The sequence below is a fragment of the Podarcis tiliguerta genome, assembly GCF_965153285.1.
Source record: "Podarcis tiliguerta genome assembly, chromosome: 3".
In the NCBI taxonomy this organism is placed as follows: Eukaryota; Metazoa; Chordata; class Lepidosauria; order Squamata; family Lacertidae; genus Podarcis; species Podarcis tiliguerta.
Genome location: NC_139536.1, coordinates 46744096 through 46760843, shown reverse-complemented (window position 1 = coordinate 46760843; position 16748 = coordinate 46744096). Strand labels below are relative to the sequence as shown.

The following is a 16748-nucleotide window of genomic DNA, read 5'->3' as shown; positions in this document are numbered from 1 at the left end:
ATACATAATAAAAACAAGAAAAAATCGAAAACCAATAAATCCTCCTACCCTCCTTTTGTGTAAAAAACAACAACCATGCAGATCAGTTTTATTCCCTGGACTCTCTCACTCCCAAGTGTACATAGGCTTGCAGCCACAAGTCCAAAACCTGGTTTAGTGTAGTTCCGGGGAGAGCAGCACCCTGCACATGTTCCAATAAGCTTTTTGTGAGAGGGGGGGAAAGCCACTTAGCGTGTTTCAGGAACCTTAACTGAAAACCTGGCAGAGTGATAGTGTGTTGTTGTTTTTTCCCCGTTTTCGTTAACAGCGTGGTGATCATGGGGCGCGGGAGGCGGGCTTCTCAGCGAGGCTCCCTGTCTTCCCGGCACAGGCTGGACGAGCAGCGGCGGCGGCCTCTACGCCCTGGTCCGGGCCGCGAGCGGTAGAGGGCGCCGCCGGACGCCGCGATCGCTCGGGCGGGTCGCTTCTGCCGGCTGGGGATGGTCGGAGGCCGCCTCAGCTGAGAGCCTTATCAGCGCCCAGCAGAAGCAGGAGGGGCCGGGCTGGGCCCCGTTTAGGCGGGCCGCGCTCTATGGGGCAGCGCCGGCGGCGCAGCCTGTGAGGAGGCGCTGCTTTGCTCTCTCCCGCCGGGCGCCGCAGCAAGAAAGCAGCAACAGCAAGCAGCAGCCGCCACCTCCGCGCGGCCCCCGGCCATTTGCTCCATGGCAGGCTTGCTTCCCCGCCTCCCTCTGCTGCTGCAGCGGCGCCGGCGCCTGCATTGCTGGCCCTGGACTCCGGCTCCTCTCAGAGGCGCCGCGGCGGCCGGTGGCGGCGGCGGGTGGGCCGCGTCGCCCTCGGCGGGCAGGTGGCGGGACGCTGCTGTTCCTTCGCCCGGCTCCCTGCACTCGGCTCCCAGCTCCGCCGCGTCCTCGTGGGCGGCCTCGGCGGGGACCTCGCGGAAGAAGGCGGGCGATCCCCCGGGAGCCGCGCTTCCCCCGGCTGCTGGGCCCGCCGCCGAGGTCTCGGACGCCAAGAGGCTCCTGGCCTTGGCATATCCCGAGCGCTGGAGACTGACAGGTACCTCCTCCTCCTCTGCTGCCCCGGGACCGTCTCCCTGCTCGCCTCCCGGAGGGCTCTGGGGCGCCAAGGGCGCTCCTTGCTACTACCATGCCCTGCCAGGCTTCGTTGGCTCTTCCTTTTCTCTTTTTCTCCCACTTCATTGGCCTCCACCCACTAAATGGCTGAGAGTTGAGAAAATGCTCCCCCCCCCCATGAGGTCGTTCTCTTCTACCCCCCTGCTGCACCCCACAAATGCCCACCATAAAGAACTGACTCTATGTAGCTTTTTATCTCTCCGAAACGCCGGACTTCTGGCGCTTAATCTTTCTTCCCCGCTCCACAGGTCCTACAGTTGTGTTCTCTTTCCCTTTCTGACACATCCACAAGGATGTGGTGGTAAATTTTGATGTGCAAGAGCTCATCGTGACAACCCCTCTAGCCATGCACCCAGGGAGAGTCCAGAAATGCAGGAAGCTGGGTCGATCCACTTCTATATTAGCTGGCCATCCTACAACAGTGAGCTGTCCTCATTCTCTTTCTTCCACCATGGCTGCATAAGCATGATGCCTTTAGAGCGTGTGCAAAGCACGGTCTGTTCCTCAAAGGTTCCAGATCCTGTAGTTTGGGACGCTTTGCAAAGGGAGGTGGGGAACTCTGAGGGGTAAACGACAGTGCTCAGTATTCCTTGAGGGAAAGAATGTGTTCTGAAGATGCTTTAAAAGTATAGTGTGCCATGGGATGAACATCTGAATACAGTACTGCATTACTTTTAGCGGAACATACTTCTGTGTGTCCATATTCTGTTCGAAGTGGTGATGCAAAAGTGCATGCTACAAAAATTGGATCAATGCAGAAGTTTTGCCATGTATTACAAGTGGGCAACGTACTATGCAATATGCTGTAGGAAGGCAGAGAATGTCGGCCTTGTTGTCTAGGCAGCGTCATTGTATTGCTTCTCCCCACCTTCAGTGGGAGCAGCACTGGATTTAGTGTGGTGCGGGCAGTTCCCCAGCACAGGGTGCCAAGCCGAGGGGGAACAATAGCAGCAGCAACAACAACAACCACCTATATTTATACGGGTACCTACTCAAAATTGAGGGGGCGCAAAATGTTGTCCTTGCTCAGGGTGCCATATTACCAAAGTCTGGCCGTGAGTGTCAGTGCAACGTAATATTGTGTAGCCTGAGTGATTATATCGTGCAGTGACAAGTTGTTACATGTTATCCTGGACTGGCTGTGGTCCATCAGGGTTAACTATGAGGAAACCCTTTCAAATGCCACTTTATCTTAATTTATATCTGCTGTACAGATTCCCTTTAAATTAGGCACCTGATGTTAAGCTGATGTCTCATATAAGTATTTCACAAAGTATCCATGTTTATTGTGGACAGAATGCTTCTGAGTACTAGTTTTTGGAAACTCCAGGAGATGGGAGGCGACAGTGAGAACAAGATGCTAGATTAGATGAACAATTGGTCTGATCCAACAGGGCACTTCTTATGTTCTTAATACTAAGAATTCTCCAGTTAGACTGCTAAAATATAAGAAGCTGAAGTATTTTATAAAATGTTAATTTTATAATCCTTGTATCATTCCCCCCCCCCATTTATTAAACGGCTTATATTTTCCCCTAGCTGCTGTTGGCTTTCTGACAGTTTCCAGTGTCATCACAATGTCTGCTCCTTTTTTCTTGGGGAGAGTAATTGATGTCATCTACACAAATCCCACTGGTGAACTTGCTGACAACCTAACCAACCTCTGTGCCTTGCTGAGTGGAATATTTTTATGTGGTGCTGCTGCCAATGCAATCCGTGTCTACCTCATGCAGATTGCAGGTAATTGGAATGAATACCTAAAATGATCTTCTAAGTGGCTGAAAGAAGCTCCAGACTGATAGTTGCATATTTAAAAGCCAGTGGTTAGGGATGGTGGGAGTTGTAAGCCACAAACATTTGGAGGGCCACAGATTCCCCACCCTTTGGTCTCTGGGTTCCTTTCCTATTATACGAACTGAAAATGTATATGCTCCAAGGTATGAAAACAGCTGTTTGACAGCATCCAGTCTGGAAGCCTGCTACCCTCCACTGGAAGGGGTTAGGAACAGTCGGAGGTCTCCCTCCCCTGGGTTCATCCAAGCCAGCCCAAAGGATTGGTGGTTTGGAAGCAGCCAATGTAAGGCCCCCAAACAGGGCATTGTAGGGTGGAAGCAGAGCAGGGCCATTGATGGATCCACAGACTTTCTGTTGGTGCCAATAAAGGTTTTGCCCAACCCAACTACAGTATAGGTTTTGGAGATTTCCCCCTGTGTGGGTCAGTAGAACTACCTTTGCTTTTCACAATGTACAGTACTCTGAAATGCACAATTAAATTTCTTTGGAACATTGTAATAGTATGAATTGCCTTTCTCTGCCTAAAGATAAGCTTCTTCTCCTAAGTTATGCAGAAACTACTCTATCTTCTAAATGAATATTAATTTTTGATCCAAATATTTAACAGTAGCAAACAATACAACCCATATCCTCCATTCTCCCTATATGCACACACACAAGCACACCATTCTGTCCAAGCACATTTTCTTCTCATTATACAAGATCTGTTGCAAAATGACTTGCAATTAGTGAAGTTGCTAATTTGTTTTTTATATGTGAAATCTATTCAGTGAATTGTCATACTTCTTAACCCTCCTAGGACAAAGAATTGTGAAACGGCTGAGAGCAACAATGTTTTCCTCTCTCTTGAAACAAGAAGTAGCTTTTTTTGACAAAACCCGCACTGGAGAGCTGATTAATCGCTTATCTTCAGACACTGCACTCTTGGGTCGTTCAGTCACCGAAAACCTTTCTGATGGGCTAAGAGCTGGCGCTCAGGCTTCAGTTGCAGTTGGGATGATGGTATGTGCCTCTTGTTTCTTTCTCTGTCTCTCTGTTTATTTCTCTGTCTCTCTGTGTGTGTATTCTGCCGGCTCAGAGTGTTTAGGATGAGGTTGCAAAGATCAGGAGTCTACCTGTGAAGCTGTTTTGTTTGATACAGGACACATATACTGTACTAAGAATGCCTTTAAATATATCTGGTGATATATTTTTTGTTTTGTTTTAATTCTACCTTCTATTGTGACTTGTGATGCAAATGGAGCATACAACTTGGGTGGGGTTTGAGTCATTTGTCTGTAGTGAGTGATAACAGTGCAGTATGGCTCTAAATGTATCCCTGAACAGCAGGGATTGAAATATTTCATAGAATCATAGAGTTGGAAGAGACCACAAGGGCCATCGAGTCCAACCCCCTGCCAAGCAGGAAACACCATCAGAGCACTCCTGACATATGGTTGTCAAGCCTCTGCTTAAAGACCTCCAAAGAAGGAGACTCCACCACACTCCTTGGCAGCAAATTCCACTGTCGAACAGCTCTTACTGTCAGGAAGTTCTTCCTAATGTTTAGGTGGAATCTTCTTTCTTGTAGTTTGGATCCATTGCTCCGTGTCCGCTTCTCTGGAGCAGCAGAAAACAACCTTTCTCCCTCCTCTATGTGACATCCTTTTATATATTTGAACATGGCTATCATATCACCCCTTAACCTCCTCTTCTCCAGGCTAAACATGCCCAGCTCCCTTAGCCGTTCCTCATAAGGCATCGTTTCCAGGCCTTTGACCATTTTGGTTGCCCTCCTCTGGACACGTTCCAGTTTGTCAGTGTCCTTCTTGAACTGCGGTGCCCAGAACTGGACACAGTACTCCAGGTGAGGTCTGACCAGAGCAGAATACAGTGGCACTATAACTTCCCTTGATCTAGATGCTATACTCCTATTGATGCAGCCCAGAATTGCATTGGCTTTTTTAGCTGCCGCGTCACACTGTTGGCTCATGTCAAGTTTGTGGTCAACCAAGACTCCTAGATCCTTTTCACATGTACTGCTCTCAAGCCAGGTGTCACCCATCTTGTATTTGTGCCTCTCATTTTTTTTGCCCAAGTGCAATACTTTACATTTCTCCCTGTTAAAATTCATCTTGTTTGTTTTGGCCCAGTTCTCTAATCTGTCAAGGTCATTTTGAAGTGTGATCCTGTCCTCTGGGGTGTTAGCCACCCCTCCCAGTTTGGTGTCATCTGCAAATTTGATCAGGATGCCCTTGAGTCCATCATCCAAGTCGTTGATAAAAACAACAAGCAGTTGTTCCCCATCTTGCTTGTGAATAATCTATATTTCTTTTTGGAGTGGACAGAATTCATTTGTTGCTGTAGTAGAGTGCAGTTAAATGGGGGGGGGGGGAAATGTTAAAAGGAAATCTCATTGTGTTAACATGTCTTTAATTTATAGATTTAGCAGAGTCTATTTAACTGTACTAAAATATTGATTCAAGGTTACTTCTTTTCCTTCTAGTTTTTTGTGTCTCCCAAACTTGCCACATTTGTTCTGAGTGTGGTGCCACCTCTGGCTTTTGTGGCTGTTATTTATGGAAGATATTTACGAAAACTGACTAGAATGACACAGGATTCCCTTGCAGAATCAACACAGGTCAGTTACGACATGTTAAAATAAAAATACTGAAAGTTAGTGTTGAGGTTATATCACTCTGAACGTTGCCATTATTCAGCCATTTCCCACTCGTTCTCAGCTGTCTCCTGATAAAGGTTCAGTTAAGGAAAACGAGGTAACATCAGGCATGGATTGTGGAAGATGAAGCAACAGGGATGTTGCAAGCTTTCTATTCCCCTTTTTAACTGAGAGTGAAGTCCTTTTTTCTATGTAACTTTTCTTTGTAGGTGTCATGGTAGGGTTTGTGTATATTGCCTCGTAACAACAAGGTTAAGGAAATGAAAGCCTGCATCAACATTTTGTGTGGGTGGATGTGCACTGAGCTTGTGTTGTTGGCCTGTTTCAGATGCCATGTTAAACTATAGTTGAAAATAAAGGATGCCTTAATAAGAACAAGCAGCATGCTGGTGAATACTGCTCAGTAGTGCCTGCTTGGCTCATTTGACACCTATACGTGTGGCTTGTTTGGAGAGAAATTATCAGTGCTGGTTCACACATAATGCAAAACCAGCCTCTGGTTTGCTTCCTTTGTGGGATGGCAAAGACAGAAGCAGGGGAGGAGCAAAGCAGACACTATTGAGCAGGGGGCATCAGCTCACTGCTTGTTCTTGTTAACCTATTTTAAACTACAGCTTAATATGAACTGTTGTTGTTGTTTAGTCGTTCAGTCGTGTCCGACTCTTCGTGAATAGTCCATGAACTAGGCCATTGTATAACTGCCCTCTGTGGCCTGTGTACAGTGCTTTTTTCCCCAGCCCCATGTGGTACTGGGGCTTAGCCTTAGATCATGTTCCAGCTCCCTTTTACACAGGAACACAAAGAGGCCAAAGTTCAGGTATGTCTTTTAAACCATGGCATCACATGTGAAATACTTCTAGCATACGTCTAGTACCTTAGTCTAGTACTTAAAAGCAATTAGAGCAATGGTTCCCAACTTTTTTCTGGCCATGCCCCACCTAAGCATCTCTAAAATCCTGATGCACCCCGCCCCCCCCCCACGACATAGAATTCTTATTATTCAAAAAGTGAACTTCTATTCATGTGGAGGAAGTCTAAAAGGCCATCCACTGTTAATAACTCATTATTGAATTGCTCCCCCCCCCTTAAAAATCAAATTGGCCCCCTGTGGGGCGTGTAGCTCATGTTGGGAACCACGGAATTAGAGGGGTCACATTTACTATTATTTTGGTTTGGGGCACTTGAACTTCAAGCCTCCTGGTTTATATCTATATATATTTTAAATGTTAACTGCAGTTAGCAGAAGAGCGGATTGGAAATTTGAGAACAGTTCGAGCTTTTGGGCAAGAATTGAAAGAAATGGAGAAATACAGGAGCAAAGTTGACCGTGTGTTACAGTTAGCCAAAAAGGAAGCGTTGGCTCGAGCAGGATTCTTTGGAGCAGTAAGTATATGAAGAAGGTGAGGAATCCACAATGTTTCTGTAATGTCTCTGGGTTTCCCTTGAATATTTATACTGCTACTTTGATATAGGCACCTTCATTCTCAGATTTTCCATCTGTAAATAGCGTATCACAACACCCCTACAGAAAATTATTTGCACATCTAGCTGGGAGTTGCACCTCAGGCCATGTACCACTTTTTTTCTTCTGTTCTGTTCTGTTTACAGAAGCTTTCCTTGTTAGCAGTAACTGTGACCAAGGCACTCTTTGGAGACCTCGGCCACTAACTGCTCCAGAGAATTTCCAATCTATCCTGATTTTAATAGGAACATTGGTGGGGGGAGAGTGGATATCAGAGCTCATTCAGTGGAAATTCAGGATATATACTGCATGAGTATGGCAGCATTTCCCCTTTAAACTACCTTTCTGCCTGTCGTGAGCTTCCTTGTTCGTGTAATGTAAACAGGGACTACAGATATACAGTATCTAGTATACAGTATACAGTATTAAGAAAATTGGTTGAAGACATCTACATGGTGTATGTTTTCCTATCTGATAAGAGAAGACGTAGTCCCAGGGTGGGTAGAGCAGGCAATGGATTGGATCATAAGAAACTGCCTTGTGAGCCAGACAATTGGTCCATCTAACTCTGTGCTTCCTGCACTGACTGGGAGCAGCTCTCCAGGATTTCAGGCAGGAGCTTTTCTGAGGCTTGTCAGGAGACATGTTGGACCTTTTCTGTGCAAGGTAGATGCTCTGCCACTGATCTGTGGTCTCACCAAACTCTTCCTGCAACAGGTCCCAACAACCTCAAGAAGAATAGACCTAGGACTGCAGCGGGGGGGGGGGGGCAGGGAATCCTTTGCATGAATGGAAGTGCCTTCTGCCAGCACGGGCTCCTTTGGCTTAAAGTTAATATTTATTTGGCTTTCTTTGGAGACCTTCTAAAAAGTTTGGAAGTACTGAAGATAATCGTTGCATTCCTAAAGATGCACTCCAAACGTAATAGACTTCATGTACTGAATGTTGTACTGAATGTTGGGTGTCCAATTGACTCTCTTAGAAGAATGTGATGAAATAATTTATGTCTTCACTTTTTTAATTTTGGCAATATGGGTGCCGTAGATGCTCCCCCCCCAAAAAAAATACAATAAATGACATTAAGATTTTAGATAAATGTTCTCAAACATGAGAGAATTTTAGAAGATGCTGCTATGAAGGTTTGGATTATCTTGGAAGATACGTTACTTTTTCTTTTTCAGACTGGGCTATCTGGGAATTTGATTGTGCTCTCTGTTCTGTACAAAGGAGGATTACTGATGGGCAGTGCCCACATGACTATTGGTGAACTGTCTTCTTTCTTAATGTACGCCTTCTGGGTTGGCATAAGCATTGGAGGTATGGATCATAAAATATATGCTTAAAAATAACGAGTTAAAAATATTATAGGCAAACCTCAGTTTAGAAGTAGAGACATGATAAGTGTTTATAAAATCATTCATGGTGTTAAGGAAGTGGGTAAAGAACAGTGTTTATCCCTCACCATACCAGAACCTGGGGTTATCCAATGGAACTTATTGGCAGGAAATTCAAGAAAGACAAAGGAAAGCACTTATTTCCATAACACACAAGTAATTTATGGAATTTTGCTGCCACAAAACATGGTGATCGCCACCAGTTGAGACAAATCCATGGAGAATGTGTCGACAGACTACTGGTCATGTTAACTATATGCAACCTCCATGATCAGACAGAGTATATTACAAAACACCAACTGTTGGGGAATAGCAAGAATTGCTCTCACGTCCTGCTAGATGGACGCTCGGCCTGATCCAGCAGGGTGATTCTTTTGAAAAGTCCTTTAAAGTATTCTTTAAAGTATACTTTACTTAAAAGGAAAAAATAGTTTTCCAGTGCTGGTGTACCATATTCAAAAGACAGGGAAAGGCAGTGCCCTCGCAGAATGACTGCTCTCTGCCAAAAACGCCCTAGTCTTAAGATTTCAATTTTACTTAAGTGTACTGTACATGCTAGCTATTTAAAATCTCCTGTTTAGAAGCAGGTTGGCAGAGTTTATTCTGTCAAACATGCAAAACTTGTTTTTCAGGCTGAGCAGCCATGAAGCAGTTAGAATAAGGATTCAGGCATGGAGGTTATGCCACTCTATTTCAAGACAAACTACCTGTCCTACATGTTCCTGTTTGTACATAACAATACTTTTTCTTGTTTAGGTTTAAGCTCTTTCTATTCTGAGCTTATGAAAGGATTAGGTGCAGGAGGGCGTCTGTGGGAACTTATGGATCGAAAGCCACAACTTCCTTTTAATGGTAGGTTCTCTGTTTCATAAATGTTTAAGCTGTGGTGTGAGCTCTCTAACCCGGAACACCATCTTACAGCTGAAGTTCCCATCAGGGCTGGTTTTCAGGCATATATATAGATGACCCGCGGGTCTCTTGCAACGCTATAATTCTGTGACTTGCCCAGGGATGTTGCTGATTACCTCTAGCCTGACTCTGTATGCTCCTTTTTCCCTTGGTGTGTTTGTTCCATTTAGTGGGGGACTGAAATTCCCTCCACATTTTTTCAGAGCTATTTGAACCCCACCTCTAAAAAAAGGGTGGGTTTTCAGTTGCTTTCAGGGAGAGGCAAGAGCAATTCCTGCAAATGTATTAATATGTGTGAGTTTTCCGTACTCTAAGACAAGGTGTCTGTGGTTTGTCTTCTGTGTTTCACACTTTTAAAAAAAGCCTTACTGGCTTCCGACTGCAGCCTGAAAAACTCCTAAATTTTCTAGCCATGTTTTCTCTTCCTGCTTGTGCCACATCCCCATAGAAACAACACTATGTGTTTCCATAGGGATCTGGCACAGATGGGAAGAGGATATACTATAGGAAAACATGCAAAAGTCTTGCCAACTGTGATCAGTGAGACCCTTTTCAAAAAGGTAAAAAAACAGAAAATCCTTAGCTATGTTGTGTTTATAGTAAGGGAAGCCACCCCCACACAAAATTTGAAGGCATTTTCCCCACCCATGCCTTATGTGTATATTGTCTCTCATCCCTCCAAATATATGAGAAGAATGAACCAAACATATCAGCCCAGCTCTTGTGTTCCTATTGTGTGACCCATTCTCTGTCTTTGGTGCTGCTATTGGTGCTGCTATTCCCTTGGGAGAAAGTGGGAATAACTACCTAGTCCAGCTAGGCCATAAGCAGAATAAGCCACTGGGGATTTTCAGAATGTGCAAATGCTAAGGTACTTAATTCCCAGAAAGAACACAGCTAAGGCTCATGCCCAATTCCTCTGATCAGACTGGTCCAGGTTGCCTTATAGATAACATTTAAAAATGAGCAAATCTGTAGAACTCTAAGAAGAATCACAGTAGATAACCTGTGCCCCTTATTTTGATTTTTTTGATGGCGCGACTGAATGTAATGCACATAGCTGCATCTTACTTGGACAAATTTTGGGTTCCTCTTCTGTCATAAATGTGTTTATATTACTGCAATTTTAATTTTTAATTTTTTTTTAGAGGGAATGGTATTAAACCAGGATGCTTTCAAAGGTGCTCTGGAGTTCAGAAATATCCAGTTTGCATATCCAGCTCGTCCAGAAGTATTGGTTTTTCAGGACTTTACCCTTAGCATCCCATCGGGCTCTGTGATGGCATTGGTCGGCCCAAGTGGCTCTGGCAAATCGACTGTTGTCTCTCTCCTGCTTAGGCTTTATGATCCAATCTCAGGTAAGAATGAGGGTGTACTAGGTCAGCAATTGTGTTGGATGCAGTTTTGCATTCAGAATAGAATGCAGAAATGCTGGCTTCCTGTTCACAATGTGCAGAATTTGCTTTGCTTCAGCAAGGTGGCCGCCTCCTGGGTCTTCAGACTATTACAAATTATTAAGATCCAGAGCAACCTTATCCAAGTCTTCCAAAGCATAGGCAAATAAATGTGATTTTAGTAGGTGACAGGAGGAGACTGTTCCAGTCAGGATATAATTGCCAAGGCCATGCATACAGTAACCTGTGTCACTTAACCATTCCCTCTGCTATTATTTCTCATTCTGCTGAGCCTCCTATTTCTCCCTCTGTTCCTAGAATATTATCTAACAACCATCTCTTGTTCAAGGAAGCATCACTGTCGATGGTGTTGATGTTCGTCAGTTAAATCCACTCTGGTTCAGGAATAGAATCGGAACAGTAAGTCAGGTAAGAAGAGAAGCAGTGATTCTTTGTATATTTATCCTAATTGCTGCACTCCTTGTGAAAGGTAGATTCTTGTTGCAATGCTCCATTTTAAGCTTTGGACAAAAGTTTGAGAACCCTTCCTTCTATATTCCTATAGAATATAGGAATACATCCTATATTCCTATAGAGGGAATAGATCCACTGCTGTACAAAATGTTTAACCACTGCAATTGGTAGCAAATATTAAGACTTCAGATATAAAAAAAACTCATATAATAATGTTGTATTTTACACGTTAGGAACCAGTTCTTTTCTCATGCTCTATTGCTGAAAACATTGCCTATGGTGCAGAGGACCCTTCTACAGTAACTACTGAAGAAATTGAGAGAGTTGCTGAGATAGCAAATGCTGCTAGTTTTATCCAAAACTTTCCAAACGGATTCCACACTTTAGTGGGGGAGAAAGGTGTTCTTCTTTCAGGTATGACTTCAAACTTTTCAAAATGCATTGTGTAATATATGTGCTTTTAAAATATAATTTTAATTTTGTTAATATCCCAGGGAGGAGCAAAGAGGCCATGATCTCCTCTCCATGGGTCCACATGCTTACACATTTGCACTGACTGATAATCTGGCTTAGCGTGACAAACCAGGCCACTGTCTGTACTTTATGCATTCTATTTCTCTCTGACCTGACTGTTTACAAGTTTCCCTTTATCCAACCTGCAACTTAGGACAGCACTATATTATAAACAAAGAAATAAATTATTCTTACAGCAGGATAGCTTAGTTGGTTAGAGCATAGTGCCAAGGTTACAGGTTCAATCCCCTTAAAGGACAGCTGCATGTTTCTTCAAAGCAGGGGGTTGGACTAGATGATCCTCAGGATCCCTTCCAACTCTATGATTCTACGATTCATTTACATTAAATGATGAAGTGAACCCTAGTCCCCAAAACTTATGCGTTTATAAATTTGTTAATCTCTAAGGCAACTTGGCGCTCCAGCTGTTTTGGAACTACAACTCCCATCATCCCTAGCTAGCAGGACCAGTGGTGAGGTATGATGGGAATTGTAGTCCCAAAACAGCTGGAGGGCCAAATTTGGCCATAACTGCTGTAAGGCATTGGTAGGCAACCTAAGGCCCAGGGGCCAGATCTGGCCCAATCACCTTCTAAATCCGGCCCACGGGTGGTCCGGGAATCAGCGTGTTTTTGCTTGAGTAGAATGTGTGATTTTATTTAAAATGCATCTCTGGGTTATTTGTGGAATTCGTTCATTCCCCCCCCCCTCAAAATATAGTCTGAGCCCCCACAAGGGCTGAGGGACAGTGGACCGGCCCCCTGCTGAAAACGTTTGCTGACCCCTGCTCTAAGGTGTCACAAGACTGTTGTTTTTGCTGCAACTCACTCATACAGCTACTCCTCTGGAAAGCTTTAAAATGTAGTTCTTCTTGCGGAATTAGTGGAGAGCAATTAATCCTCCTGCGTTTTACTAAGAATTTTCATAAAGAGAAAAAAACAGGAAAAAAAATATTTTAATGTTACATTTTTTAACAGGTGGGCAGAAGCAACGGATTGCAATTGCTCGAGCTCTTCTCAAGGTAAGACAGAAACCAATTGGCTTTTCTCATATCCATATCTTGAAAGAACAACAAGCGAAAACTTATGTGTCAAATAGACTTTTCTTAACTGAGGTAGTAGGAATAGGAAATGTGTTACAGTTGTGGCATTATATGATGTTTACTATAGAGTCAAATTGTCCGGCGCTACTTTTCCATCTGAAACCTGCTCTACAGGTTTGTCTGGAATAGATTGCTCTTCCAGGAGCAACATTTTTGCTCTGGGAAGGTAGTAATTTTGATTAAGGTGTCAAAGGTGTAGTACCTTTGCTTAGCACTTTAAGAGGGTTAGCTTGCAGATTACTTTAGAATAATGTAAAATGCCTTCCTGTTTGTTGGTAATAGCTCTTAATTTAGTTAGATACAAACTCCAGTCTCTACATAAAAATTAAAAAAAAGTTTGAGGAAAGGACTTTTATAGCAGAATCTTTTTTTTCTAGTGTGTGATAAAACATTTTTGTTGTTTTAGTACTGAGTACTGAGGATGCGGGTGGCGCTGTGGGTTAAACCACGGAGCCTAGGACTTGCCGATCGGAAGGTCGGCGGTTCGAATCCCCGCGACGGGGTGAGCTCCCGTTGCTCGGTCCCAGCTCCTGTCAACCTAGCAGTTCGAAAGCACCGCAAAGTGCAAGTAGATAAATAGGGACCGCTCCCCAGCAGGAAGGTAAACAGCGTTTCCGTGTGCTGCTCTGGCTCGCCAGAAGCGGCTTAGTCACGCTGGCCACATGACCCGGAAGCTGTCTGCGGACAAGCGCCGGCTCCCGGCCTATAGAGTGAGATGAGCGCGCAACCCCAGAGTCGGTCACGACTAGACCTGATGGTCAGGGGTACCTTTACCTTTACCTTTTACTAATACATTGCCATTTTTGCAATTGTGCTTTAGAGGAATCTTAATAATCTAATAGTGCATATTAAAAGCTACCATGTTTACTCCAGTTCATCCTTATACGTTAATATGTATTGTTTATGTCAGCTCTCCAAGGAATTTCAAATTTTTGCATAGAATGACATTGGCATGCTGCTCTTCTGAATGTGTTTGCTTCTTCCCTATATTCTTCATGTAATTGAAGCAGCAAACTTAACTGCTTCATATCTATGCTTATGTAGCAATTCCACCAGAAACCAGTGAAAAGTTCATTGTTAATAAAGGTGATCTCATAGTTGCTTTCCACTTGTATAGAGGAAGAGAGACCTGAAGTATTCTCCCTAATGTTCCATTTATTTTTCCATTGTATGTACATTAACACAACCTTCAATTAAAAAAACTGTCAAAGTAAAACCAAGTTCATTTTGTTCTGTAGAATCCAAAAATTCTTCTTCTTGATGAAGCAACGAGGTAAGTAAAACATTTCCCCCCAGAAGTGATCATTTCTTCTCTACTACTGACCTTTTAATACTTCTATACTACTCACCTTATGCCAGAGCAGGCCATGTATTTTTCTTCAAAGCAGTTTGGAAGGAACTGTGACTTGATGTTTCCAACAGTTTCTGACCACATCTGTGGAATGCTTCAGCAAGTCCAGGCCAGGAGATCACAAAAATCAGCGCAGGATAAGCTGTGCTCATTTGTACAATCAGAGGAGCTGTCTTTCTTTCTGCGACACTTCCTTCTCTCCTACTAGGAAGCTCCCATTCAGATGTGCTCCTTGCATTTTGAAACTTGATTAAAAATAAATTTGATTAAAAATGAACACATTTAATTAAATTTCAGTAGGAACTGATCTGTCAAAAGGTGCTTTGTGTTGCTGAAGACAAAATGGGTTAAGATTATCTTTTCCAATAAATAATGGGATATTATTTTGTCCACAGAATGTGGACTTTGTGAAATAACAATATTTTAAGTGTATTTGTGGCAGATTTTTAAATGAAATGGAAGCAAGCTGGTTAGACAACTAGTCTGTACTAAAGTAATAGCTCTCAGAGTGTAGTGGGGGAATATATCACATCTTTTCCCTTCAATCTATTCCTGAATTAGTGCTTTGGATGCTGAAAATGAATATCTTGTCCAAGAAGCACTAGATCGGCTCATGGAAGGGAGAACTGTCCTCATTATTGCTCATCGTCTGTCCACCATTCAGAATGCTAATTCTGTTGCAGTTCTTGACCAAGGTAGAATTATTGAGTGTGGAAAGCATGAAACACTGCTTGCAAACCCAGATGGACTTTTCAGCAAACTAATGAAGAAACAGTCTTTTATCCAGTCTCCTGAAAGTTTTGCATTAAATGTGAAATCCTGAAAGAAAAATATTTTTTAAAATTATGAAAGAGTATCGAAATGTATCACATTTCCAAGAATTTTAAATTATGTTTCAGTTTATGTACAATAAATGTTATATATATTTTTTCAGCGTGTTTCAAATATTTTAAAACTTGATTGTGCTAAACTTTTTATTCAGAACTACTAACTATATTCTGAAGATACCCAATACTGAGCTGTTTTCAGGTTGTAAATTCTTTGTATTTTGATTGATGACTATCATATGGATGTTCATTGCTTTCTAAGTTATGGCAGCACACAGATTTTTCCATTGTTGGAAATTAAAACGACATTTAGTTCTGAATTTTTTTAAAGTTATGGGGTTGGAAACAGAGATCCATTCATTGAACAAAGTGGATCAGAGCAGAGGGAAAGTTTCACCAGTTCCCTGTTCCCACCATTGACCCTCGCATCCTCCAAATTTGTTCCTGGGAGTTGGAGAACCCTCTGGTACAGCATAAGATGTAGCACAGGAAGCTGAAGGGGGAATCATAGAAAAGCTGCTACTAGTTGGGCTGGAAGACAGAGACCTATGACAGAGATGGGGGACTTGTGGCTTTCCATATGTTGTTGGACTAAAATTCCTGTCATCCCTAGCCATTGGTCATCCTGGCTAGAACTGATAGGGGTCAAAAGCCCAACAAAATGGGGAAGGCAGAAATTCCATCCTAACTTGTTCAAGTGTTTTGGTTTTTTTTAGAATATTTGCCCTACTGACAGGATTTAGACATGTTCTTGAGTGTATCTAAAACTTTCACTCTTCCCAATTGGATAATATTTTTTTAATTAAATCCTGAGGCTAGTAACTGATTAGCCTCTGTCTTCAGTTCTGTCCTGATGCCAACAGGACATTGGATGACATTTTAAACTGCCTTTGTAATCTCTTCTCCACTTTAGGATTGCACCCTAAAAATCATTCTGTCACTTGCTTAAAAAGCAGAACAAGCAGCATTTAAAACCCAGTATACATTATCTGTTCCAAAGTGCCCCACCCCCATAAAAAAAAACATTCAAAATAGTCCGGGGCAGGGAAGCATTCACCTGGCACCAAAAAAGTCCGGGGTGGGAAGAGTATTCACTTGGCCCAAAAGTATCTTAATGTAGGCTCATTTCATATAAGGCAGCTTTATTTGTTCATATGTTTATAAAGATACAGTGGTGCCCCGCAAGACGAATGCCTCGCAAGACGGAAAACCCGCTAGACGAAAGGGTTTTCCGTTTTTCAATGCGCTTCGCAGGACGAATTTCTCTATGGGCTTGCTTCGCAAGACGAAAATGTCTTGCGATTCTTGCGATTTTTTTTCGCTCCCCACCCCCTTTTTCTAAGGCGCTAAACTGCTAATAGCCTTTTAGCAGCTAATCCGCTAATCCCTTAAGCCTTTAATAGCCGCTAAACCGCTAATAGCACTAATCTGCTAATCCGCTAATAGGGTTGCTTCGCAAGACGAAAAAACCGCTAGACGAAGAGACTCGCGAAACGGATTAATTTCGTCTTGCGAGGCACCACTGTATGTTTAAGTCACACAGAATAAAACTGTATAAATAAATAAAACCAGTTTACTGTGCATGGGATTGCAGTCATAGCCACTTTAGTATTATCCACCATCAAAACTGGAAATATGTCATGAAATATAAAATGGGTATAACTTAGCAAACATGTTTATGCTTAGGTGTGTGTTAAATATTGGTATTTTCATGAGGAAAACTATATTTACTCGGT

General features: G+C 43.0%; 1 protein-coding gene across 2 annotated transcripts; it reads left to right on the top strand.

The window, feature by feature from the left end:
- Window positions 1-701: 701 nt before the first annotated feature.
- ABCB10 (ATP binding cassette subfamily B member 10) lies at window positions 702-15113 on the top strand (the record flags this gene model as incomplete). Of its 2 annotated transcripts, none has more annotated exons than XM_083433902.1 (13): window positions 702-1056; window positions 2673-2873; window positions 3727-3929; window positions 5413-5547; window positions 6823-6969; window positions 8230-8365; window positions 9199-9294; window positions 10500-10709; window positions 11095-11174; window positions 11453-11633; window positions 12710-12753; window positions 14073-14107; window positions 14747-15113. In XM_083433902.1, the coding sequence occupies 13 exons, from the start codon at window positions 702-704 to the stop codon at window positions 15006-15008; spliced, it is 2085 nt and encodes a 694-aa protein (XP_083290028.1). In that variant the 3' UTR covers window positions 15009-15113. The 2 variants fall into 2 exon arrangements, with proteins under 2 accessions (XP_083290028.1, XP_083290029.1); XM_083433903.1 differs by lacking the exon at window positions 702-1056 and adding an exon at window positions 1285-1554.
- Between the last annotated feature and the right edge of the window lie 1635 nt (window positions 15114-16748).